General features: G+C 43.7%; 2 protein-coding genes across 8 annotated transcripts in view; one reads left to right on the top strand and one right to left on the bottom strand.

Annotated features, from left to right (window-relative positions):
- The window catches only part of SYN3 (synapsin III), a 390,200-nt gene that overhangs the window by 142,106 nt on the left and 220,552 nt on the right, over nt 1-27,542 (bottom strand). The window lies entirely within an intron of this gene.
- Nucleotides 5,062-27,542, top strand: part of TIMP3 (TIMP metallopeptidase inhibitor 3) — a 57,448-nt gene continuing 34,967 nt past the window's right edge. The window contains exon 1 of the mRNA XM_006137972.4: nt 5,062-5,451. Within this exon, the coding sequence (XP_006138034.1) occupies nt 5,328-5,451 (124 nt within the window). The 5' untranslated portion in view covers nt 5,062-5,327. The remainder of the gene's footprint in view (nt 5,452-27,542) is intronic.

Raw genomic sequence — 27,542 nt, 5'->3', positions numbered from 1 at the left:
AAGATACATTTTTTTTAATGGCCACAAGAGGCTTGGTGAATGCTTGTTTTTCCTTCTTTAGTTTTCTCTCTAAAAGACATTGTGGCCCAAAGTCTAGGGCATTAGCTGGGGAGACAGATCTAGGTTCTAATCCAAGGTCTGTGGCTGACCTGATGCATAACCTTCAGCAAAACACTTGGCCTCTGTGTGCTAGAGTTCCCCATGTTAATAACAAGCTCCTATACAGCTCCTCTGATTGCTGTCATCATCCCAATATTACAAGTGGGGAAACAGAGGCACAGAGGCAGCAATTTGCAACTTGCCCAAAGTCTCCAGCAGGCCTGTGTCTCAGCTGGGACTAGAACCCAGGGCCCCCAAGCACTTTGAGCTCTGTACCTGAAAAGCACCCTATGCAAGCAGTGCATTATTGTTATTATTCCTTATCATTCAGTACAGGCAGAAATATACAAAAACCACAACAGCACAATCGAAAACCTACTTCATTGACAAAGAATACATTGGTGGCAAACATCATCAAAATCCTTGTGACCTAGTTGTACCCTGAGGCCAGGCCCACAGTAAAGGGGAAAGTCGACTTAAGATACACAACTCCAGCTACATTAATTATATAGCTGGAGTCAACGTATCCTAAATCATGTTTTCATGCCATCCACTCAGTGGGAGGCCGACAGGAGCAAACGCTCTCATTGGCTCCCTTATTCCTCATGAGGAGCAGGACTAAGGGGCACCCTCTCAGTTTGAATTAGACCTGCTAAATCAAATGCTAGAAGATTGACTTCCAGAGGGTCGATCTTCTTCATAGCGTAGAAGACCAAACACAGCTATCACTAGTTCAACAACTGCTAATATGCGAGACTAGGAGGTTCAGATTGAAGGAAGGTAGCACAGAGAGACGGGGCCTTAGTTTGGATGACTATCAGAACACTCACTCACAGTTAGGAGAGGACGGCCAGCAAGAGCAACTGAAAGCAACCTGTGTCCTTTTTCATTGTAAAAAGTAATTGCAGATTACTTTTCTAGGTTACATTAGATTTAGAAATAATGGGCGTGCTATTCTGGTGTCCCTGTAACCCTTGTTCCACGAGGGCTAAGGGATGTTTTGCAATAGCGCTTTATATTGAAATAAGATATGCTATTTGCATAGCTCAAATTGTGGATCTTATTTCGACCTACGGGTACAGCGTAGATGCACCCTAAGTGAGGTAGGAAAGCATTTCCATTTTAGGGATGAGAAAACTGAGGGTATATCTACACTGCACCCGGAGGTTGAAATAAGATATGCAATTTGAGCAAATTGCATATCTTATTTCGATCTAATTTTGAAATAAAGCGTTATTCTGACAACTCCCTTAACCTTTGTGGAACAAGGGTTACAGGGACGCCAGAATAGCATACCCATTATTTCGAAATATATAAAAATAACAGGCATGCTCAAAAGATGCAGAATAGCTATTTCGGGATACATCTGGAATCTTGAAATAGTGCCACTGTCTAGACATAGCCTGAGTGACCTGGTCAAAGCCACAGAGTCAAAGAGATCAAAATATTTAAGTTTGTTGGCTAACCTCTGTCATCTTCAGAATATCCTCAACCCTCTCAAATAGCATTGTGATGCTGATTGGTCAGTTATATCGTGATGCTGGTGATGTCAATTTCAGACCATACTTTTAAACAGTGAAAAAAGTGAAAGGCAGGATTCTGATTTTATTTCCATGGATTTACGCTAGTATAGGTCTGATTATTTCAGTGGAGCTGCTCCTAATTTACACCATTAAAATCGATATCAGAGTCTAGTCCCAGTTATTTAGCTTTTGATGTATGCACCAAACTACAGATTCCAAATACCCAATTCATATATTTGCCTGGCATTTCTCAGATTGAAAGATGGGTCATAAAACTATGTACAATTAGACATTAAAGTGATCTGCTTCAGAGATGTCTTTCACTCTCATGCACTTATATATGTACATTGTGTGATCTCTGCACAGTCTTTATTATATCGACGAGGAGTCCTGTGGCACCTTATAGACTAACTGAAGTGTAGGAGCATAAGCTTTCGTGGGCAAAGACCCACTTCGTCAGATGCATGCATGCATCTGACGAAGTGGGTCTTTGCCCACGAAAGCTTATACTCCTACACTTCAGTTAGTCTATAACAGGGGTCTCCAAACTACGGCCCGCGGGCCGGATGCGGCCCACGAGGCCCTCTCATCCGGCCCGTGGAGACTGTGACGGGGAAGAAACTCCCCGAACTAACAGCCCCTCCCCTGGAGAAGCGCCGAGCGGCGCAGCGCCGCGGAGCTGGGGCGGGGAAGAAACTCCCCACACTGACAGCCCCTCCCCCGGAGAAGCGCCGAGCGGCGCAGCGCAGCGGAGCCCAGGGAAAAGCCCACGGGGAGGGGAGCGAGGGCGCACAGCCGCAGGCGCGGCAGGCGAGGAAGGCGGCAGGACCCAGGAGGAGAAGGGGCAGGGACGCCAGGGTGAGCGGCACGCCCCGTGCGTGCCGGCTCAAAAGGGGGAGGGGCCGGAAGGACAGGGGCAGCCGGCATTCACTTTCTTTTGGGCAGGCAGCCAGGAGAGGGAAGCCGGAGGAGCCAGCGGGACGGAGGAGGGACTCTGGACCCGCGCAGCCCTTGCCCTGGGCAGCGAGACTCCCCGGCCGGGGGTGCGGGGGATCGGAGCCGCCAACGGACGGCCACACGCCCTGCGGACCGACGGCCGAGCCCGGGCTCTGCGCGTCCCTCACAGCAAGAGGGGTTGGGACTTGGCGTGGACAATTGCTCCCTATTGGCCAGTGCGTTCTTATCCTATTGGCTAGCTCTCTCATGAGGTCACTAGTGGGCTGGGCTCTATTTTGGCATCCAGGAAACAATTTCACCATTCACACTAATACAGGTGTTCATGTGTAGTGTATCAATGTGTTATTAAATAATAACTGAATAAAATAATATTAAATAAATAATTAAAAACAACATCCATATTTTGATTGTTTTTTATTTGGACCTCAAGTGTGTAGTCGGCCCCCGAACTGCTGTTTGATAGTTAATGCGGCCCTCGGGCAGAAAAGTTTGGAGACCCCTAGTCTATAAGGTGCCACAGGACTCCTCGTCGCTTTTGCAGATTCAGACTAACACGGCTACCCCTCTGATCTTTATTATATTTAACCATATAGCACCCCTTTGAGGTAGAGAATTATCATCCTCATTTTACATATGAGGCCTGAGGAACAGAGAGACCATGGGTTTATCTACCCCAACCCCTCCAAAAACTCCTGCTGCTCTGAATCTCAGAACCTGAGTCTACAGATTCAGGCTTGTGGGACTCACACTACAGTGATAAATATAGCCATATATATATTCTTGCCGAGACTGGAGCTCAGGCTCTGAAACCCAGTGAAGGGGATGAGTCTCAGAGCCAGAGTGGAATGCCTATACAGCTATTTGTAGCTCTGTAGCACAAGCCTAATTGTGTAGACCCAGACTCTGAGACTTGCTGCTGTGGCTTTTTTTCTTTATGAAATTTAGATGTACCCCCAATGGTCATTCAGGTCATTGGTGGCAGAGCTTTAACCCAAGTCTTCTAGGTCCCAAACTAGCATCTCTACCACTAGATAATCCTTCCTCCCTCAAATGGCCATCCATATTTAATATTAATACTGTACCCCAAACAAGTCTATCCTTCCAAAGGACTGGAGTTCTACAGGCTGTACAACTAAAGACAAGGTACATACAGGCAATCTTTCACTCAGATGCAACTTTGTAAATTTGAATATTTAACCTACTGTTTAAAAACTTAGGACAGCTGGTCTCTCTGGCCTTTAATACTGGCATAATGTACAACTAGAAATGCTTAAATCTTATAAACCCCATGGAAAGTACTTTGATATTAAGTACAGTGGTTTGATACTGTGATTAATCATCCCTCCCTCAGCCCCTTTGCAGGATAATAAGACTGTCTGTATTATGCATCTGGCAACCTCCTTTTCTCAAAGCCCAGCTCTACTGTAACTGTTACATGTCTGCATCTGGGAGAAATTTACAGTTCCAAACAGGGGCTACACAAAAACCAAGTAAACAGGACTTCTGTATACATTGCATTATAACAGCTCTGCTATACAGCAAGATTAAGAGTTGGAAATACCTGTGTAGCTATGACAGGTTCCCCCCCCTCCCAGTCAGTTTTAACAGTTTGCTTTATCATCACCCTTGGCTGATTAGAAGTCTTGTGTCAAAGGGTTTGGATAGGATTAAAAACTCACAAGCATCAAATCCTGATTTTACAGCCCAAATAGCACTGTCCTGCCTCCTTTTCTTCCACACGTTTTCTACACTAGTATAGCTCTGATGATTTCAGTGCAGAGCACACTGAAGAAGGAAAAGAAACAGTATGTGCTTCTTGTTGCGATATTTTCCTTTTTAAAATTATATATATAAAATAGGCTAGGACTTCAAGTTTAAAATTAGCTCCTACTCAGATGAGATAAAGTAATTAAAGATGAAGAAATCTATCTGAACTCTGGATTGACTTCCCCATACTGGATTCCACCAGGGAAAATGTGAGTGTGGGACACATTGTCAGCGGCTGTAGATGATCATAGCCCCAAACACTGAAACAATGAAGCTATGGCAGCTTACACCAACTGGGGATCTGCACTGCGTGGTGCTCTTACTTGCACCCCCTGTGATCCAACTTAGAATCAACCTGTTCGCACCACCACCATGTGTCTCCAGCATCATGCGGTGGCATCCGAGGGTGGGAGAGGAGAGCGTGGCTTGAAACAAGGAACTTCTGGCTGGGTTTTGAAACCGGTCGCAACCCTATTCCCATCGTTACTTTTTCTGCCCCTCTCGCTGCTCCAGCGCTGCACATGCAGCAGGCAGCTTTGCTTGGCGAGCCCTCTCCCAGCCCCACGCCACACATTATTCCCTATAAGGAACTGAATCCCGCGCTCCAACCCCGTCCCCCGGCTCGTTCGGAGCCTCTCCCCCCCTTTGCCAGGGAGATGAGGTAATGCGGGGCTCCGATTGGTCCGGGGGGGGCGCACCCCACGAGCCCGAGAGGGCGCTTTCCCAATCCCCGGCTATAACTGCAGCCGCCAGGAGAGGCAGAGCAGCAAAAGCGCGCAGCGCTTCGAACTTGGTGCGTCAGGATCCCGAGCAAAGCCACCGCAGCTGTCAGCAAGTGTCTTGAGAGGGACGTAGTGGCGCCAGGAGCAGAGGCTCCCAAGACCGCTTAAGCAAGCCGCCTGTAAAGCGAGCCCACCAGCCAGCCGCCCCCTCCCCTGCATAAGCGGAGAGCAGCTTCGGGCCAGCCGCTGCCTCAGCATCATGTCGGCGTGGCTCAGCTTCCTCCTCGTGCTCCTCTGCAGCTGGAGCCTGAACGACTTGGTGGCGGAGGCTTGTACCTGCCTCCCTATCCACCCCCAGGATGCTTTCTGCAACTCTGACATCGGTGAGTGTCCCCTGCCGTCCCTAGCCCGCGCCTGGCGCCGCTGCGCACCTCCTCCGCCGTCCAGCCACTGGGGCCAGAGATGCACCCTCGCGTTGGGGACAGGGGGAGCATAGGGAGCGCCAAGGTTTGGCGAGCTGAAAGCGTTTCCCCCGGCAGCGGTGTCAGAGCGTTGCGAGAGAAAAGTCGAAATATTCTCGCTCACGCCAGTGCGCGCAGAGGAAGGTGCCACTTTACTGAGATTCTGTTCCCTGGCCTCTAGAAAGTTCTCTGTGTGGGGCTGGGAAGGGGGAGGGAATCTTTTGCTAAAACTTGGAAAGGTAACCAGCATATGAACTTTGGAAAACCACCAGTTTAGGCTTGCTCAGATCCAGTTATCAGAAGTTGGAGGGCTGGAGAACTACAGCCAAATCACAGCCTCCCCTCTTTCTCCCCCACTTAAAAAAAGGTTTTAGCACTACAGTTTTAAGCAAACAAGTTTAAATTAGGGACAGGATTGAAACAGTGAAAGATGACCGGACTCCATGCAGCTTTTTGGAGTTGCCTTAGGTATCTCTGTTTTTTTAAGTGTAGTGAATTTTTTTTCTTAAGGAACAATGGAGAATGGACGTTGTTTTAAAAATTAAACTCTCTGCAGTTTTTCCAACGCTACCACCTCTCCAAGAAAAACAAGCAGGCTTTCTAAAAATTAGTAATTATAAAAGCGACTTGTCTCCTGCAGACAGACAAAAACAAAACTGAAGGTGTGGGCAGCCAAAATTGCCTTTGCTACTTGGTGCCAAGCAAATAATAATACTTAACAAAAGTCAGGATGAATTCTTCCAAGCCAGGGAACTGCCCTTGGCAATTTGGAATGATGTAATTCACACCAATTAGTGGCAAGGGAACACATGGCTCTGTATAGTAATAACTTTTGCGAAAGGTCAGGGAGGTGTATAACAAGTTTCCCAATAATTTTGCACACTGCGTTCTGATCCTTGCAGTTTTGCTTTTGTATGTATGGGTTTTTTTTAACATAAAATAACAAGTTGAAATACCGTGAAACTGAAGACAGGAAAACTACAATTTACAGGATTTAAAAAAACCCTTTGAAAGCAAAACCACATTTTCATTGGGGCCTTCCTGTTGCTCCTCGCGTGCTCCAATCTTTGGCATTTGAGGAGTACTTATAAATGAGGGGTGGGATAAATAACTGTGGTTCAAGTGAATGGGATAAAAGAGACTCACTCTAATTCCCTAGTTTGCATATGACCCAGGTCAGTATTAAATGATGAAATATAGTGCTATTTGTTGCTGTTCTATAGTCTACTGTATAATAAATGAGTGAGTGGTCTCTGTCCAGGTCCTGGTATACTGATGTGCACCTAATAACGTTCAACAGCTGTCAGCCTAAATGTCAATTTTTGCAGAGAGGTTAAGGGTTGAATAGACATGGTGACTGAAGTCCTACTCTTGCCCCTAGAGGGCCTAGATTAGAGGTTGTCTCTGACTGAGGGTTGAGAAACACACAAATAGTTTGTGAAAGCTGACATTGCTGATATTAGTACTGTGATGCCTCCCTAGTTAGTGAGGACAACAGACTGGGAAGCAGGCAACTTGGGTAACTTCTATGAAAAATAAATTAAATAGGGTCAAAATGCTTTTCTGTGCAATGCTGACTTAATTTGCTATCATGGAATCTTGTAAGTAGCATTTTAAATTAGTTGAACTTGCTAACAAAACATTTCCCTTTTTGTCTTAATAACCTTCCTCTATACAATCCTGCAGAGATGTCTAGTTATTTGTATCTAGTTTATACAGTGTGTTTGCTCCGGAAATCCAAGAAAAACATTACATGTTCAGAGTCCTAAAAAGTAAAATTTGCTTCAGTCCTGATATCCTGGAAAATGTTTGAGTTTTATAGAAGATCTTTCCAGTATGCCATACTATTGAAAGTTCACTTGAAGATGTTTATTGCCAACACTTTTCTGTATTTTGCACTAGTAGTAAATGTGGGCTGAGACAGATTCCAGGGAGATTTTGGCCTTTTTTGACAACAAGGATATTTGAGAAGCCAATGTACCTGCATCTATTGCTGGAACTTTCAGAAATGCCCTTCATTTACTGAAATGAAGTCTATGGGACTTTAGGCATCTGCTACTCCCTTTTAATGTTTTGACTAAATAATTAAACACACCCTGTTAACTACACTTTTTGATAACTTGCATCTTGTCTAGAAACACAAAGCATTAAAAGTAGTACAAGCAGTGAAGCCCTGTGTAATGTCCCCGCCAATATAGCCCTAATTGCTTGCAAGATTTCTCTCACTGGTCGATTTCTGACCAAGTTCAATGTCAGGGTGCTGGTCTCTTTTTATTCTTGAGTGACCTGCTGTATTCATTATGGCTCATATTTGTAGCCTTGTCTGAGATACCAAGTATGGCTATAACTGGGGTTGCCCTCTTGGGGCTTGCAAGGGGGTCCATAATACAAAGGGGGAGAATGCATAAGGAAAGAGAGTTTCCCATATTACAAGGTTACTATGAATTCTCATCTTAACCAAACTTGTCATTTTTGTGACTGGACTTAAAGCTGAGCTAGGTCTGTGAAGCTCCAAAATCTCCTTAAAGCAGTGTCCCTGCCTGGCTGTCTTTTGCAGCATTGTCATGCTTTTCATGAGCCAAAAGAACAAGAGGCATATTCCAACTTCTGGCCACTGAGGAGTTAACTGTCTCCATAGAAACTGATGGCAGTGTACTAGTGCAGTGTTTAGACAGACTAAACTACATGCCAGGTTATAAAACACATTGTGGGGAAGCAAGGGACTTGGCAGAAAGTTTTTTATCGACTCTTGAAACTCCTGACAAAATACCAGCTCTAAAGGGAGGATTCAGTGCAGTAAGGACTGGGAATCAAGAGAGGGCTGGACTGTTAAAACAGCTCCTGCAAGAAAGTAAGAAATTAACTAGCTAGGTGGCAACCTGGCAAGTGTTTGTTACTTTCCAAAACATGCCAGCACCCTGTGGCTTCTGAAGAGGCAAAAAGCTTCTGCTTTGGAAATGTAATGCAAGTGCTTGTTGTTGGAATTCAGTGAGTAGGGCTTAGGAGACCATCTTTCATTTAGTCTTCTTCCCCTAATGGGTGGCAGGTACCACACTAGAGTTTCATTTTGAATTACCTTAGGCTCATGTCTGTGGCAAGATTCCAACCCTGGACTCTTCTGCAGCCTTTTAAGCAACTTTTCAGAAATAGATGCTTAAACAAATCCAGTGAGAGAGCAGCTTTTTAAACAGACAGATTCTTTCAATACCAAAGCAGAGGTTGTGGTTTCAGGAGGAAGCCTAGACTCTATGCACAGCCATACTGCTAACTGGGAAATCTTTCTGTCACCTGGGGCCTTTTCACACACCATGGACCTGACAGAGTGATAAATGGAGTCACAGTAAGTAATGGGGTGGAGAGAGCGCTTGCGTCTTGTTGCTCAAATTAGGGGAGGGGCAAGGACGAATCTTTGAGGTTGAGCTACAGCCAAACTGGTGCTTTAACTCGTGGTTTTCTTTCTTTTTAACTGAATTGTGACTTCCAGTATGAAAGCCAGGTTGGATAGAATTGGCCAAGTGGCAAACTGTATGTAACTGTTAGGGTATGATAAAGGAATTTTGCTTCCTCTGCCTTCCAAGAATTAGATTTTTTTATTATTGTTGTTTTTGTTGCTGGGCCTTTGGAGGGAACAAAGACCACAAATGCTTTGTCCCCTTTTTGTCAAAGCTGTGACCATTCCAGCTGGATGTGCCTGACATGAAAGGCACTTGTTTGTACTTTTTCTGCAGAAGCAGCAGGAACTTTTCAGATTGGTTGCTGAATGTTAAATTCCTGCCAATTTGGAAAGAATTTAAAAAGGAACTACTTTTTTGTTGTGTTTATGTTTCTATTTTTGGTTATTTAGGGCCCAATAATGCAGGAGTTGAGAGCACTTAATATTTTGCAGAATCTGGCCTGGAATATGTCGCTCCTGCAAATGTTGATGTTCCAAAAATGTGTTGGAAATAATTGTCCCCAAGAAGTGATGCAGAACATTCAATAATGCAATTCTAAAGGGTTTCCTTAGTGTCTAGTTACCACTGCACATTCTTACCACCAGATTTCCTGCAGGAAGTAACCTCACAAAGACCTCTGCGGTAGCAGAGGAGCCAGATGCTTTAGCCCAAAGTCCTAGTATTCCTTGCTTTAAGCTGACATTTCTTTATTTTAGTGTTTCCCACCTGCTCTTAAGAACCCTCCACCTGGTAGTTGTTTCTGGGAATAAATAAGACAAGAGTGTAATTATTATAACAATGTGTTGTGCTAGGAGAAAACACTTGCCTTTCACAAACATTGCAAACACTCTTATCTTTTCCATCTGAGGCATTTGGGGGCATGTAACTTTAAGATAAGCAAATTTGGCTATTTCCGTCAATTAGTTTTCTGTAGCCTACAAAAAGGTAATTGCTTATTTATTATTCTTATTAAACTCCTCTAGTGTTCTTGATACTTTGCAAGGCACAAAGACACTCCTTGCCCTGAAGAGTCTCATAGGTAATGCTCCTGGATCCAATAACATGGAGCCATGCAAGAGTGCTGAATCCCACTGACGTCAACGGGATTCCACGTGGGCACAAGAGTATAGTAGCAGATCCTGATGCAGGATCAGAAGAGAGGATGCATGAAGATGCACAACAAAGGGAGTAAGTTGGTGGGGAAGTTGCTAACTAATTTCTTGTCATCATAGAAGGATCTTTAGAGCAAAATTCTTAAATCTTTATTTTTGCACCACATAACATCTTTTGCTATTTATTTCTCCCATGAAATTTGCTTTGGAGGTTTGTGGAGATCACGTACACATAGACGATTGAAATGAAAATTTAAATTTGTGTGTGTCTGTTTGGCTGACTGTACTTTTCCCCTCCTTTTCTACCCCCATGCAGCATGCTGATGTAGATCGACCCAGTATGTTTCTTTCAGGAAAATTACCTTGTTAATCTGTACATGAGGTGTTGACATTAAATGAAACTTCAATAGTATGCTTTCCAAAAGTTCTTAAAGGCTAGTAAACCCAAGAGAAGACCTTTCCACAGGTTGATATAAGTTAGCCAGCAGGGATATGCACATGATGCCTTCCATCCTGGAATCCAACTGATCTGAGAGGTCTGATCTCAATCCTTTAATTATGTCCAGAGAATATGTGATTGAAGTTTACAGGCAGTCCCCGACTTACGCGGATCCGACTTACGTCGGATCCGCACTTACGAACGGAGCTTTCTCGCCCCGGAAGTCGGGGCGAGAAAGCCCCGTTTGTAAGCTGCTCCGGTGCCCCTGGTCTGCTGGAGACCGTCTCCAGCAGACCAGGGGCACCGGGCGGGTTCCCGCGCTTCTGAGGCTTTGCCAGGGCAAAGCCTCAGAAGCGCGGGAACCGCTGCTGCTGCCACTTGGGTGCCGGTGCCTGTGGTCTGCTGGGGACCGTCCCCAGCAGACCACAGGCACCGGGACCCAAGCGGCAGCAGCGGGCGGGTTCCTGCGCTTCTGAGGCTTTGCCAGAGCAAAGCCTCAGAAGCGCGGGAACCCCCGCTGCTGCCGCATGAGACCCGGTGCCTGTGGTCTGCTGGGGACGGTCCCCAGCAGACCACAGGCACCCGGACTGAAGCCGCAGCCGCGGGGGGGTCCCGCGCCTCTGAGGCTTTGCCAGCGCAAAGCCTCAGAGGCGCGGGGAACCACCGCTGCTGCCGCTTGGGTCCCGGTGCCTGTGGTCTGCTGGGGACGGTCCCCAGCAGACCACAGGCACCCTGACTGAAGCCGCAGCCGCGGGGGGTCCCGCGCCTCAGAGGCTTTGCCAGAGCAAAGCCTCAGAGGCGCGGCACCCCGCTGCCGCTGCGGCTCTGCTCCCCGTGTCCCTGGTCTGCTGGGGGGAGGGGGCGCAGCTAGTGTGCTCCCCCCCCCCCCCAGCAGACCAGGCTTTTGTTTTGGACTCTGGGGCAGAGCAGCTGGGGCGCTGCCGATTGGTCCTGCAGCCCCCGTGGGCACTACTGGACCAACCCGGCAGCACCCCAGCTGCTCTGCCCCAGGTCCTGATTCAGCCGCTGCTGGTCAGTTTCAGCAGCGGCTGAATCAGGACGTCTGGGGCAGAGCAGATGGGGTGCTGCTGGGTTGGTTCAGTAGCACCCCAGCTGCTCTGCCCCACGCGTCCCCAAGTCAGCTTCTGCTGAAACTGACCAGCGCTGACTACAGGAAGCCCCAGGCAGAGTTGCTCTGCCCCGGGCTTCCTGGAATCAGCTGCTGATCAGTTTCAGCAGCAGCTGATTTGGGGACGCCTGGGGTTCTTAAGTTGATTCTGTATGTAAGTCAGAACTGGCCAGTTCCGACTTACATACAGATTCAACTTAAGAACAAACCTACAGTCCCTATCTTGTACGTAACCCGGGGACTGCCTGTACTTTTAATGACAAGATCTGTAGACTGAAGGAGCTTCTTTCTCTAGTGAGCTCCAGAGTCCAATTCTCCTCCTCCATGCCATGTTGTAAATGGGCAGTACCTTTACTGGTATCTGTGGTGGATCAGTTTTGTACTGATGTGACAGGAGAATCAAGCCTTTATGCTGAAGTCAGTGAAGTAGAAATAGCTGCGCTCAAACTTTTAAGACCTACTGTAGGTCACCTAAAAGTCTGCATGCTACCTTATCGCTAACCTGTTCAGCTACAATGGATTCTTATTTTGATACTAGAGTTTAAACCGACCCACAAAGTGGCTGATTGTGCTTGTGTGCCAACAGTGATTCATGTACCACAGTGTGAGAATCACTGAAGTAGAACAAATGTCACTGTAGTACATATGCCACAATATTTAAAAAAAAATCCTAAAGATGTTTTCTCTCCATGTGCATTCTCAGCAGAGTTGATCAAAAGCAGAAGAATAAATCTGGACCTGCTTCAGGTCTCCTTATTCTCTAGTCATTAAATTCTCTCTTTTTAGTATAGTTTAAGTGAGCCACACTGGTCAGTTTTTAGATTTGCACTTTAAAAGTGAAGGGTTTATTAGTAATAGTGAGAGAAATAAAGTCTTACTTTAGCTTGGCTTTTTCTGACATTGGGGCATTCTTTTAAAAAAAGTGTACTGTGGTTGTAGGAAGTAGCTCTGCTGAGTCACAAAGATGTATTGCTCTAGGCAGTTACTAAAGAGCATACATTTCAATGAGGAATTCAAAGGCACTTCCAAAACCTTCAATGGAGCCAGTCCACTTTTCCATCTATTAATTAAAGTGCTTACAGTACCCATTCAAGATTGGTGAAACAATTAATAAACAAAACCAACCAATCTGTAGACAGAGCATTTTATCCAGTAGTTTGCACTTTAAACATTTTTTTTAATCTTTTTTTGCATGTGCAGACTCATTGGCTTTTGCCAGTTCTGATTTAGAAAGGTATTCTGCTCTGAAAATGAGTGGCTACCAGTAAAATATCTAGGTTAAAAAAATGAGTTGTGTCTTAAACACCAGGGACTGAATTTATTGCTGTGGTGAAGCTGAACTCAGCAGAAGCTGGAGAAAGAAAGTAGCTTTATTGCTTCCTTATGCTGTGGCTCCCAGAGGAACAGTTTAGGAATATCTAAGGTGATGCTTGACCATACCCGCCTACCATTCCACATATGCCCACTGCATTAGAGCTTCCTCAAGCAGTGTAGGGCTGACAACACCTACAATCCTGCCAAAGTCTCTTCTTATAACAAGGGGAACCCACCAGGGGATAGATCCAGCTGTTTTATGACCGCTTTATTTTGGTATAAAGTGGCCACTGGGAAGTGATTAATTTTCCCCCATATTAGCAGTTTAGCACACCTAAGAGGTATTTCTGAAATCGAAAAAGCCACATAATTTTGAGATGCAGATTAATAGCCACAAATAGTGGGGCTATAGTTCAACATGTAGAATAATATGACTAGCTTCAAATTTGGAAGAGGGGAAGTTGACAATAGCTGTGGCCACATACAGATCCACACACATTCACTTTAAGTAAGTGCTGTTAAACATCTGACTTAAGGAGCATGTGAAAAGCCTAACACCTGCTGACTCAGCTGGTGGTTATCTGGGCCAGATTCTGTTCATAGCCCAGAATTGACTTAAGTGGAGTTTCACCTTTTTGTGACAGGTGTAAATTTGGCCCAGAAGGTGAGGTTGACATGTTTGCCCTATGGAAGAAAGATGAAAGTAATGAAAAAAAGGGTTGGTCCATTTAATGGCTGCTATAAGCAAGTGCAGTTCCATTCACATTGGTGGTGTTGTGTCAGCTTATATCAGAGATGGATTTGGCTTATGTTTTGAGGTTTCTAAGAAGAATGTCACAAACACTGGAGAGTGTTTAAAATTGTTATTAAAAAGTCATTAACTTTCCCTGTAATGTGAAGTGGCTCCCTTGAGCTCCTGGAGTGAAGATTTAGTGCACTAGTTGACAGTGTCTAATAACATAAAAATGCAAGTAGTTTTACACAACCACAGTGATTTTATTTATTCAATATTTCTACCAGCCAGAAGAGATTCCTGGACGCTCTTAGACATGAGAGAGAAGTCTCTTGAGTTCTGTGCTGGTAAAATAAATGTTGACCATGAATAATCCAAATTCTTGTGGTGTTTTGTTTACACAAGACCTTTCCAAAGGGCAGCTTCAACCCCCGGAAAAACTGTGCAGACAATTAAAAGACAAATCAAATAGAACAGAGAAGCTTATGCAAAAGTTACCAACTAAATCCAGAAAAGATCTGCTTTAATACACACTGCATATTGGATGTGATTTTGACCTTCCAAAGTCTTATCTGCATGACAGAGTTCTGTAATGTCCCTCAAGCAACTTGAATGCACTTTGCATCCGTTGACACACAAGTTTCAGTTAAAAGTGATAGGGAAGATGTAATCAATTGAAAACTCTGATAAGTTGACGGGGCAAAGCCTCTGTTGCCTATGTTCCAGTATTGATGCAACATGTGATCATCTTTGGCATTGTCTGGAGCTATGTCTGCACTACAGAGTTTTTTTCGGAAAACCAGCCATGCTGCAATCGTGTTCTTTTGAAAAAAACCCGAAAGAACAGAGTGGTTTTTCCGACATTGGTAAACATCTTTCTACAAGGAAGAAGCCTTTTTGCAAAAAGTGTGTGTACATGGGGAAGAAGGGAGTTCTTTCGAAAGAAGAGGAAAAAGCACAGGAGCCCTGGTGGCCACTCTGTCCATAGTAATCACAGCTTACATGTGAGAGAGTGTCCACACTGAATGGACGCTACCTGTCGAAAAAGCAGATGGCTTTTTCAGTGCACTTTGGCAGTGTGGACGCTGCCTTTCGGAAGAAGTTTTTTTGGAAGATCTCTTGGAAGAAGCCTGCAGGCTAGACGTAACCTGGGGGAATACAACAGGGGCAAGATTATATTCTTGAAACACAGTCCACAGCTGGATTGCTTGTTTAGGAATTGCAATGTGGGAGGGATCATTTCAGAGGGGACGACAGCTGCGAGTGGATTTCTGGGGAGGGATACTGTGGCAGGGAGGGTTTCTGGGGAGGGATACATTGCTGAAGAAGGCTTGTTGAGACTACGTAGACAGGTTCACCAGCTTTGACAGAAGACAGTCATCCCACCAGAATTTGGACTCCACTAGACAGTCCAAGCGTGGATACAATGTAAAACCTTTCACTGATGCAGGGTGGGTAATATAGACAAACTTGAGGATGTGGACTGACCAGTGTAAAACAATTCACTGCAGTGCTACAGTGTAAGTTCTTTAGTGCAGACAAGGACTAAGCGGTAAGGTGGCAGGCATATTTTGATCCCTTTGCTCCTGCTATACCCATTGGGGCATCAGAGGGGGCTGTATCTCTATCTGGTTCCTATATACCTGTCTCATATCTCTTCATAATTGGCAGTCTCAGGTGAGGACTTGGACTAGCAGGGCTCTATGTAGGCTAACCCTTGCACAACATCTTCTTCCATTCTCATATTTGGGTTCTAGTCTTGCTCGCTTTCCATCTCTTTGAGCATTAAGTTTAGTTGAATAATCCTTCAAGAAATGCTGAAGGTGGGAGAGAAACATACCACTTGAAAGTGGTGCAGACTGAATGGTAGGTGCACTGGACTGAAAGAACTAACATGTTGCTGAAAAGTATTCAAGGGAGGAAAACATTGCAGCCAGAAAATACTGGAGCAAGTGCAATAAGTAGAAATCTCCTTGCTCATCAGGCTCCTGAATGTGGATCTTTGTCCAACTTGTTACTTCTAGATGTTACTTGTTTTTCTTTAATAACAAGCTCATTGTAAGCATTTTCTGAAGGGGTTTCTCATTACTGCTTGAATTTGTATTAGTCCTCAAGAACATAAGAATGGCTATACTGGGTCAGACCAGTGATCCATCTAGCTTAGTAGCTTGTCTTTCAGCAGTGGCCAATGCCAGGTACTTTAGAGAAAAGGAATCTAACAGAGCAATGATTGAGTCCACTGCCAGGTTCTGGCAGTCAAAGATTTAGAAACACTGACAATATGGGGTTGCATTTCTGACCATCTTGGTTAATAGCCATTAATGGACTTAGCCTCCATGAACTTACCTAATTATTTTTTAACCCTGTAGTGAAGGCCAAAAGTATAACATCTCCTTCAATGAGTTCCACAGGTGCGTTGTGTAAAGAAGTACTTCCTTTGGCTTGTCTTCAACCTGCTATCTATTAATTTCATTGGGTGATCCCTAGTTCTTGTGTTATGCGGAGGAGGAAATAACACTTCCCTAGTTACTTTCTCCACAAGTCATTAATGTATAGACCTCTATAGTATTTGCCCCCCGGTCTCTTTTCCAGCCTGTAAAATCTTTTTAAACTCTGCTCATACAAAAGCTGTTCCAGATCTTTAATTGTTTTTTGTTGCCCCTTTCTGTATCTTTTCCAATTGGAATATATCTTTTTTGAGATGGGGTGACCAAGTCTGCACATGGTATTGAAGGTACGAGCGTACCCTGGATTTATATTGTGGAGTTATGATATTTACTGCCTCTTCTTTTTCTTAATGGACCCTAACATTCTGTTAGCTTTTTTATCACTGCTGCACATTGAGCAGATGTTTTTAGAGAACTGTCCACAGTGACTTAAAGAGCTCTTTCTTGAGTGGTAACAGTTAATTTAGACCCCATCATTTCATATGTATAGTTCAAATAATGATTTTTTGATGTGCATTACTTTGCATCGATTAACAATGAACTTCATTTGCCATTTTGTTGCCCAGGCACCCAGTTCTGTGAAATCCTTTTGTAACTCTTCACAGTCTGCTTTGGATTTAACTGTCTTAAATGAGGGTATGTCTACACTTGCACCCTCTTTCGAGAGAGTGATGCAAATGAAGACATTCAGAATTGCAAATGAAGCCGGGATTTAAATATCCTGCACTTCATTTGCGTAATTGCATTATGGCTCTATTTCAAAATAGCGCTATTTCGAAATAACAGACGCTGTTAAGACGCGGTTATTTTGAGATAGATTCATAGAGCTGTAAGAGACCTTAGAAGGCCATCAAGTCCAGCCCCCTGCCCAAGGCAGGACCAATACCAATTAAAACTCTTCTCTATAAATAACTGGTAAACCTCATTATATGAGGAATAAGGGTTATTTTGAGAGAAGGGTTTTCTCTCGAAATAACCGCATCGTAACAGCATCTGTTATTTCGAAATAACGCCATGATGCGATTATGCAAATGAAGTGCGGGGTATTTAAATCCCATCTTCATTTGCAATTTTGAATGTCTTCATTTGCATCCCTCTCTCGAAAGAAGGTGCAAGTATTGACATTCTCTGAGATAGTAAGGAGTTTGAAACCAGAATTTTTTTGGTGGGCGAGAGGGGGGGGAAGGAGTATGGTACCCTGGTTCTCCTTTCAGTTTTTCCATTTTTTTTATTCCTTCTTCACCAGCATTGAAAGGCCCAATTTTTCTAATACCTTACACTCTCACCAGTAACCTTTGTGCAGGTATGAATGTCCACAATAAGATGCAACTACACAAAAGTACACAACATCCCGTTCACTGGCTAGGCCAAAAATACTATGGTATCATATAGGACAGAGGGGTATCTCCCTTCCCAAGTGCCTCAGAGCCGTGCTGGCTCAGAGTGCAGGACCTCAACTTTGACTTCTGCACATTGCCGTATGGTTAGACTGTTGGGACAGCAACATCTGGTTTTTTTTACAAATTCATCTCCTGCCATTGGATGATGTTGTAATGTTGCCTTCTGGGGAGAGGCTGTTGGCATTATCTATGTTCATTTTGCATAAAGAGCACTAGAACAGCTGTTCTGAAATCACATACAATCCCCCATGCACAATGAATGACATGAGCTTTGGAAACTAACGAGAATCCCATCCTGTTGATATAGGTTTAATCTTTGGGCTTGTTCAACTTGCTGGATCTAATGTAAGTAACTAAGACAGTTTTTCCCCTTTACTTAGCAGATTTCAGTGATAGCCTTTAAATAGTTAAAACAGCAGGAAGACTCAGACAGGCCTGTAGCACAACAGAAAAACCATGGAATGGGGAGAAAAAAACTTCCAACTGACTTTGAAAGAGAGAACGTGACGGGTTTTGAAAGACAGCAGGTAGAGGGCTACAGAGCCAGTGGGTTAAACCAACCATTCCCTGTCACATTTCTTCTTAGCTCTACTCCCCCCCTCCCCGGAAATGAATTCCAGGCAGGTGGCGTGGCTTAGCTCTTTATTCCCTTTCCAAGCCCCCATCCCAATTTCCTACTTCCTGCCTCCTCTTCTGACACTACTATAAATACCCTCTCTGGCTGCCAGAGGCCTGAAGATATGCACATTGCAGATTAAAGGGGACTAAATCAACAGGATAAAACAGCCTCTGGGCCAGGTCTTGTGAACCGTGAAGTCACTGGGTTCTCTGCTTTAAATTTCCATGCAGAAGGTGACAGAATAGAGAGAGTTCTGCGAGACTGACGTGGCCTCTCCATTCATTGTACTTGCCTTTGGACCTGTTCCTGGGTAAACAGTCCTCTTGAATAAATGAATAATAACAAAGAGCATGTTTTGTGGGCCTGGCTAAAAGCTGGTTAAACCACATGAGGGCGGGGGAAGGCAAGGGGCTCAGGGAGAAAGGACAGACAAGGGCTGCACTGCCTGGAAAGGTACAAGAGCTATGCTAATGATAATCTTTAATGGGGGTAGTGAAGAAAAGCAGCCCAAGGACAGAGGAAGTAGGTAGGTGGTCCCATTGGGATGCAGTATGGGCAAAGGATCGCCAGAGCTGTGCTTGTAATAATGACCTTGTCAAGAACAGAGGGAGCCCTGATCAGTGAGATGGGAAGAGAGCTGCAGCTAGTGTAAAGTCTGCTGTGATAAGTAGGCATTCTGCCTGGGTCTGCAACTGGGGTCTGGACTCTTGCATTTGTAAGCAGGTGGTGAATCCACAGAGTAGGGAGGAAAATACACAGAACACTGATAACTACTAAAGACAGCATGTTAAATTTAAAATCCCAAAGGGCAAAATCTCAAACCAAGAGTAGTGCAGAAAGTCAGAGGTAGCAGTACCAGAGTTTTGGTCTTACACAAGACAGCTGAATTTAAGGAAAGGACACTTTTTGATGCTTTGTATTTGGTAAAGTACAGTACCAGGTGGTGGGTTGTTTGGTGGGTTTTTTGTGTTTTTGTTTGAGGAGATGGGGGATTAAGATATTTCACTGGTGGATTAAGATAAAAATATGTTATTTGGTCTCTTTCCCTCTTTTATTTCTAAGTTTCCAATCAAGTGGGTGGTTAAGACAACTTAATAACTTACTAACAACAAGGATTTTTCTTTAAGTTCTGTAGCAGTTTGCAGAGGTGAGACTTTGATGTTACACTTATGAGCAGACCTGTGTGTTGCTAGAGAACAAGGATCTGGAATGCCTTTTTTATCATCTGTAAAATGGAAATAGCATTTCCTTCCCTTACAAGGCAAATTCATTAATGCTTGTAAAGCATATTGACATCTTCAACTAGATGGCACCCATGAAGTGGTCATGTGGGAAAAGTAGTATCTGGTCATATAACTACAGATATACTAATCTATATGAACAAAGGGCAAAATTTAGGTAATATGGGCAACTTTAATGCAGGCATTTCCTAACTTCTGCGTGCTTGACTTCGCATCTTGATAGTATTCTTTTAGTGTAGTTTTTTTAATGGAATATTATAAACTGGGATAGAAGCTAGACTATTTAAGAGATCAACAAATGAGACCCTACATCAGTATAATACCACTTACAACTTCAGCTTAACACAGAGATACAAACATAAGTAACACTAGATAGACTCAGACAGATGGCTCACCGACTCAAGTATCCTCTCTGACAGTGGCCAGCACCATTATCTCCACAGAATGCAGAGGTGGAATAATTTGCCCTACCCCCCTTAAAATTCTCATCCTAATCACAGAGATTGGGTTTAAGAATTGGAGCATGAGGTTCTAGGTCCTTTCCAATGTTTTTCCTCCAACTGTTTTATCTCTGGGTATTCTATTCTTGTTATCTATACGTGTCCAATTGACCGTCTACACATACACAGATTCTAAATTATTGCCATCCTAAGTTTTACAGAGCACTGAGGTGTGCTCTTTCTTTTATACTGTAAGACTCTTGGGACAGGGACAGTGTATTTATTATAGTTAGGTGCTGAGCATTCTGCTGGTGCTTACCAAATAATTACAGACCAGAGCTATAAACCCCATGATTATGAATTCATAGAACAAGTTGAATTAGGTTGAGCAAGAGCCTGACAAAGTGACACTGCATGCTAAATGCTTCAATGGCATGATTCAGAGCCCCTGAGACACATGCTTACAAAGACACAAAGGGTATGTCTACACTCCCCGCTAGTTTGAACTAGGGGGGTAATGTAGGCATACCGCACTTGCAAATGAAGCCTGGGATTTGAATTTCCCGGGCTTCATTTGCATAAGCGGGGAGCCGCCATTTTTAAAACCCCGCTGGTTCGAACCCCGTGCAGCGCGGCTACACGGGGCACGAAGTAGGTAGTTCGGACTAGGCTTCCTATTCCTATTCGTGGAACGAGGTGTACCGGTAGTTCGGAATAGGAAGCCTATTCCGAACTACCTAGTTCGAGCCCCGTGTAGCCGCGCTGCACGGGGTTCGAACCAGCGGGGTTTTAAAAATGGCGGCTCCCTGCTTATGCAAATGAAGCCCGGGAAATTCAAATCCCAGGCTTCATTTGCAAGTGCGGTATGCCTACATTACCCTCCTAGTTCGAACTAGGAGGGTAGTGTAGACATACCCAAAAAGACATACCTCATTGGATACATGTGACTGCACTATGGCAGATGAATGGCTCATTGGGATATTACAAGTTCTCCAATATAAGGTCATTAGATTATGACTTCCAGTGTCATGAAAACTTGCAGATGCCTTTTTAGGGCAGGTGGCTTGGAAGGGCTGGGGTGAAAAAATCAAACCACCTAATCTCAATCTATTTGCCAGTAGAAAAGTGGTGTACCTAGGCTCAGCTCCTCAGAGGTATTTCAGCTCCTAATTTCCATTGAAATCAGTGGAAGTTCAGATCTGAAATACCTTTAAGGGTCTGAGCTTAGGTTCTACTTGGTCACAGAGAAGCTTTTCCACACCAAAAACACTGCTCTCTTCTTCACACTGGAAAGTAGGGTTGCCAGATGGTTTCAACAAAAATACTGGACACACTTGACATTACATCACAATCTACATTACATCTTATTTAGAAAATATTGGACATTTATATTTTCTCAGTTATATTTTCTCAATGTGTTTCCTGAACAGAAAGCTCAAATACTGGACTGTCCACTTCAAAACCGGACACCTGGCAACCCTACTGGAAAGCAAATGAACCAACACATTGTGTAGCAGCCTTTATTGGCCAGTTCCCATCCCCTCAATCCGTTCTGTTTTATGACCCAATTGAAGCACAGTAGTACATCAGGTACCCACGGAAACTGGTGTTTATCTTGTTCTTGTTAGAAAGCATTCAAATCAATAAGTACCTTCCTGCGTTTGCTCCATCCATTGACATTGTTAGGAGTGTTATGGGAGGGGAAAGCATTGGCTTGCCCCTTCCTTCATCCCTCAGTAACTGCACACGGACATTTTCCTGTTTGGCCTTTGTGAAGTCTGGCAGTTTGGGGCCACTGACGCAAGCTTTGTCCTCTCTGCCATTCACAGCTCTTCTTTTCTAATCTTGGCAACAGTGATTACATACATCCTGACCTAAGCTGGCTATGTCAGGAGTGAACAGGGTAGTAAACAGGAAGGGATTGCATGGGTGGTGGTAGGGCTGGAGCTAAAAGTCCATTCTTCAAGCCTTAATAAAGTCAATATATAACAGGATTCCTTCCAGGGAACTTTCCTCCTAACATATACACACTGCCTAGCAATAAAAAGTCAACTTCATTTTAGGGATGTTAAATGGCATTTAATCAGCTAATCGACTAGTTGATAGAATTTCTCTGGGAGCTACCTCTGCTGAGGCTCTGCCTTTTAAATGCATTAAGAGCCACTAGGCTCTTAATACATTTAAAAAAGGTGAAGCATAGCGGGGGAGAGGGGAGACCAGGTAAGAGCCAGGACAGCTGATTCCCGACTTGTGCCCAGTCCCCCCGCTGCGCTTTAGCCTTTTAAATGTACTAAGTCTTGATGCTCTTAATACATTTAAAAATCACAAGTGCAGCGGAAGGGACCGGGTGTGAGCTGGAAATCAGCTGATTCCCAGCTTGCGCCTGGTTCCCCGCTACGTCTCTGCCTCCCCTGCCCTTCCTGCAGAGATGGTGCTATGGAGGGAACCGGCTTTTAAGCCGATTCTCCCCAGCACCGGCTCCTGCTCCTCCCCACTTGCTGCTTCTCTCTGATAGATGCAGCGGGGGAGGGAGAAAGTGTCTAGTCTAGTCGCTTACATCCCTACTTCATTTGTTAGCAAATGTCAATATTGAAGCAGTTCTGCAAGACCAATCAGGATCCTATTGTGCTAGACAATGTACAAACATATACAAAATGATAGCCTCTGCCCTGAAAAACTGTTGCACAGCTCTTGGTTGTAAGGATGACAGATCAGTTGAATTTTCTAAAGGGTTACAGTTAGCCCATTTAGGCTATCCTGGGGTAATGCATTTATCACAGATAAGTCAATGCATGCTTCTGCAAGGAGGTTCCTGTATGAGAGGAGACTTCCAAGATCTGACCATTTCCCTTGCTCTCTGTGTTTGCTTTTCTCCATCAGCAAGCTCAGGCTTTGCTTAAAGTGAACATTCTTACTATGACCAATTAGGCTTGGATTCAGCACAGGACCAAAATTCTAATACACATTGTGCCATTTCTGAATCGTTACGATGGGCTAGAGCACTATTTTTAAAAGTGAGAACTTTCCTTGTCAACTGCTGTATTGGTGTAAACACAGTCACATTCAGTGGTGTCTCCAGACATTGAATGCAGGGATCCGCAGAGCTCTAATCGTATGAAAATCAAATCAGTCTCTGCACTACTGGGGTTATTTCTGCTGGCAAAGAACAGACACTTACATGAAAACATGCATTCATGAACTGTACACACTGCACCTGCCTCTGGCACAGCATGAGAAAGCAGGATGTGTGTATTTCTACTTCAGGAAAGAGGAACTATATTTTGGTGCAGTCACCCTCTAAGGATGCCCTCACACTCCCATTTTGGCTTTAAAACTGAAAAACAGTAACTACATTTGGCAGGAAAAGGACACTGTCAGTCTCTTTATTGTAGAAACAGTAATTCTTCCATAGTGCTTTATATTTTCAGAAGACTTTGTAAACATAAACCAATTCTCACTATGCTTCGCATGAGAGGGAAATCTTACTTGCTTGGGGTGCATTTTCACAGAACTCTAAAAGGGGAATGCCTATACTAGGAAATTATTTCAAAATAACTTATTTCAAAATAATAACTCCCGAAATAACCATTTTGAAATAGCATATCCACACTACAGGGAAGCCTTGAAATTAGTCTAAGGTAGGCTCTCTTAATATGGATGCACTACCTTGACTTAAGAGCCCCAGGAAGCACTAGGGAGTAATTATTTTGAATGACTCCGAGGAGTAGTTATTTAGAAATAGCAGCAGTGGAGCATCCACATTATCGCTATTTTGAAGTATTCCTCATGGAAAGCGAGAGTTATTATTTTGAAATTACCAGCCCATTATTTCAAAATAACAGGCTTGGTAGTACGGACGCTCCATAAGAGTTCCTGATCAGGGTAGCATTAAGAAATCAAAATCTGTTTGGATACTTTTTTTTTTTGAACTGCTTTGTGTGGGTTGATATTTCATTACCGTACCTCTAGACTGTCCTAGACTCCTGGGCTTTGTGAAGTATCTTTGGTTTCAGAGACTTGTGGAGAAGGTGAGCTTTTAAGTTATGCGAATATCCTTTCTTTTCACTAATGTTCTTGCATTTCCTTCCTGCTGTAATCATAGGGGACAAAAGTGTGCAGTGTTAAACTGCACCTCAGTTTCTAAAATGGGGTTATATCTAAAGTCATGCCGAGCATCAGTAGCAAAGTCAGGATTAGAATGTGACCCACCAGACTGTGGCTTACTTTAGGAAAACAGATCATGCTATTTATTTGAGGTAATGTATAAAGTATAAATTAACTAGTTCCAAAGCAAGTGTGCTGACACTAGTTTGAGAGAGTACCCTTAGCTCCTTGTCTTTCTCAGTTCACCCTCCTTTCGCCACCAGTGCTTCAACTGTTATGCCCTGAGACACTTGCCTTAAGGCAATGGAAATTGCTCATCGTTGGACTGTGGCAAATCCTAGGTTAGATGTCTGTCTCGTGTGCATGCGCTTTAATCTCACAGCTCAGTGACGACCCAGATGACTTCTTGAACTGGTGATGACAACACAGTGTCTGTTTAACAGTCTGTTCACAGTGTTAATTAACCCAGTAGCTGATTTCACTCTTATGCACTGAATGAGATGTGAAAACAACCAGAAGACTTTTCCCGTGCCCTTAGGGTGTCAGGCACCACAGCCATGACCCCTCGCTGAGTAGGACTGAAAGAACTGCTGCGCAGTGGCCCACATGCCTTTTTTTTAAATTAGGTTCATTAAAATTCCGCCTTCCCCTGCTCCCTACTTGTAATAAGTCTTTGGAGTGAGGCCACTTAGGGGACACAGCTGCAGAGTAATCTTCTGTTTTATTCTGGAAGGTTAGAGGCAGCTGCTGGGGTCCCTTGTCTTGTGATTCCACCACTGCTTAGTTGAGTCTGATCCCACTGCAGTTAAAGTTAATGGAAAGATCCCTGTTGACTTCATTGGCTCGTTATAGCTTTCAGTAAAGCAGAACTCTCTCTCTCTTTCAAGATTTTAGGATTGGTTAAAGCACAAAAAAGGAGTGGGAAGAAATCTGTCACAGAGCTGACTTGCTTACAACTTGAACTAAATTAAAAGATTAGTGTTTCAATCCGAGAGACACTTTAGTTCAAATCCTCCTTGTATCACAAGGGGCTGTGAGTTTGATAACCTCAGGGTAGTACACACCTATAAAAGCCACAAGCTGTTTGATATTCAAAGATGCTGGGCACCTGCAGCTCTTAAATATGATTTGTGGGTTTTCATCACCAATTAAAACTAAATGGGCCTGAATCTCTTGATCATTGTTGTTTGAAGAATAAAATGGTCTGAAACTCTATTCAGAAATGTGATGAAGCTTTTCAAAAAGTAGATTTGAAAAAGTGTTAACTGGACACAAACATTTAGTTTCAAACCAGCATTTACAGTTCAAATGACATTTTATGTGGAAATGCAGATTCAAAATAGAAAAAAAAAATCACATTTCAGTTCTCTTACAAGGATAATCAGAAATATGAAGAAAATGATTCTTTTCTCTAGAAAATTTGGCAAAAATCTCATTTTCTGAGAGAATAAGCTTTTGTCAGGAAACTCTTCTACTGGTCTTACCATTTCTGGTCACACAAGAAGAGCCTCCTGTTCTGGAAGACAGTTGATTTTGAATAAGTTATCTGCTGCCTTGCACTTCACGAGGAATTCCAGAATGTGATCCCCCTGAAATTTACAGCTGAGTCTTTCTGAATGCAGAGACTCCTGTATTATAGAAATATCCATTCCTAAACATCCTCATTTGTTTCTAGACCTTGGTAATTGACACTTCACCTTGGTTTTGCTCCATTAATGAACAAACAACAGTCTCTTGGCTGACGCCAGTGGACTGAAATGAGGTATTTCCCCATATGTTTCCATTAGTTCTCTCTTCCAGTGTTTTAAGCTTCTTGCCACCTGTGAACCAGGTGCAGACTGTACTGAGGCCAGGAAACCCTGGCTCTGGGAGGAGGTTTGTGTTCATTATTTTGCCCAAATGGTCTTCTTGTGTCATGCCTCAGGAGATTTGGACAAGATGGAAACAGTCAGGCTTGGGCTGCTCCCTGCAAATTAATTCCCTGGCCTTTAAACATTCAGAAATATAGTGCCCAGAAAGTTAATGGGCCTTACAACATGCAACCTCAGCCACCAAGATTTAGTAATAGCTACTGCTGGGCTGACTTACCCTGCGTATTAAGGGAGTGAGTAAGGGACATAGACAGCTGGATCTAGAAGGCAGACCTTTCTTGACAAAGAGCCCATGGGAAGTTCATGTCAAGAGTTATTCAAAGAGCTTGTCAGTCTCTTTAAGATAAAGGCCCTCTTTGACTGGTGGGTCAATGAGCAAATTTCAGCTGGATCCATTTGGCCTGAGGAGGAAGGTTTCATATGAAGAGATAGATTGACCACATGGAGTAGGAAGATTTGGATTTCTAAACAGCTATTGTGCAGAGCAAGTCAATACAGTCTGTGGCAGGTGGGCTCTACTAACAGTTGATGCTTGGTGTGCTCACTGATCTTATAAAAATGTAGCATAGGGCCCTCTCACTAGTACTGTATTGGACATGCATGCCACAATAGTGGCAAATAACATACAGAAATACAGTTTCTCTATCTAGGATGAATTTTTAACCATTTGAAAATATTTGTAATGACTTCTTTGGCCAGTCCATCCTCAGGACTTTCAGTATCACATATCCCACCAGAGCCTATTTGGAAAACAAAGCCTCTGCTTTGCTTTAGTAATTTCCTAGTTGAAAGTCCTGTGTCCAAAGCCAGAAGGGGCAGTATTTCTGTCTACTATAAATCGCTGTATTGCTGGCAAATAACAATGCGTAGACAAATCTTCTGAGATGTTTCATGTGTTTTGATTAACTCTGTGATTGAGAGAGGGACAGGAATGTCTATTTCACACCCTTTCATGGAGAGATATTGAAACTCTTCAGCCATATAATGTTCAAATGGTTCAAAATAAAGTAAATGCAGTAGAACTTCCATTATCACAAAACCCCAACGGATATCAGAAATCTTTGGATACCTGCGTGAGTCGATCAGGAGGCAGTTAAGTTTGCACAGATGGTCTCCTATCCTTGAACTTCTTTAAAGCCTCTTCAGGCTGTCTGGCTGAGTGAGACACAGCAGCAAGATCTGTGGTTCAAGGGTTGATCCAATGCCCATTAATTCTGTGGAAAGATTCCCATTGACTTCAGTGGACACTCGATCAGGCTGCATGATCACTGTATATACGTCCTAAGGTGGTGGTGAGACCTCAGCCCAAACAGACCAGTGCATGCAAATTCAGATAAGCTGCAAATTTTGGACAATTCTGGACTAGTTCGCTGAGGTTTGATAATTAATTAATTCATCAATGTGGCAAATTAATATATTTCTTAAACTAGCCATGGATACAGTTATGTTTATAGATACCCAGCTACCTCCTGTACAACTGCAAGGACTCAAATAGCTCCCAGCAAACTATGATAGGTAAAAGACAATCTTCTCCCAAGGCATGTCTGCGTACTATTTCAGCTTCCCTAAAAAGCTGGACTGGCACTAGGTTATTCTCAGGTCCAGTGCAAATAGGAAAAGCAGAATAGCACATGTAGTTTGGGACCTGGTTAAATATATACGTCTCTTTTGGCTTGGACAGCTGCTTAGTCTATCAGTTTAAGCAGGTTTTCTAATGCAGGAAGGAATTT

The sequence above is a fragment of the Pelodiscus sinensis genome, chromosome 1, assembly GCF_049634645.1.
Source record: "Pelodiscus sinensis isolate JC-2024 chromosome 1, ASM4963464v1, whole genome shotgun sequence".
NCBI classification, from domain to species: Eukaryota; Metazoa; Chordata; order Testudines; family Trionychidae; genus Pelodiscus; species Pelodiscus sinensis.
This window is presented reverse-complemented; position numbering and strand designations above follow the sequence as displayed.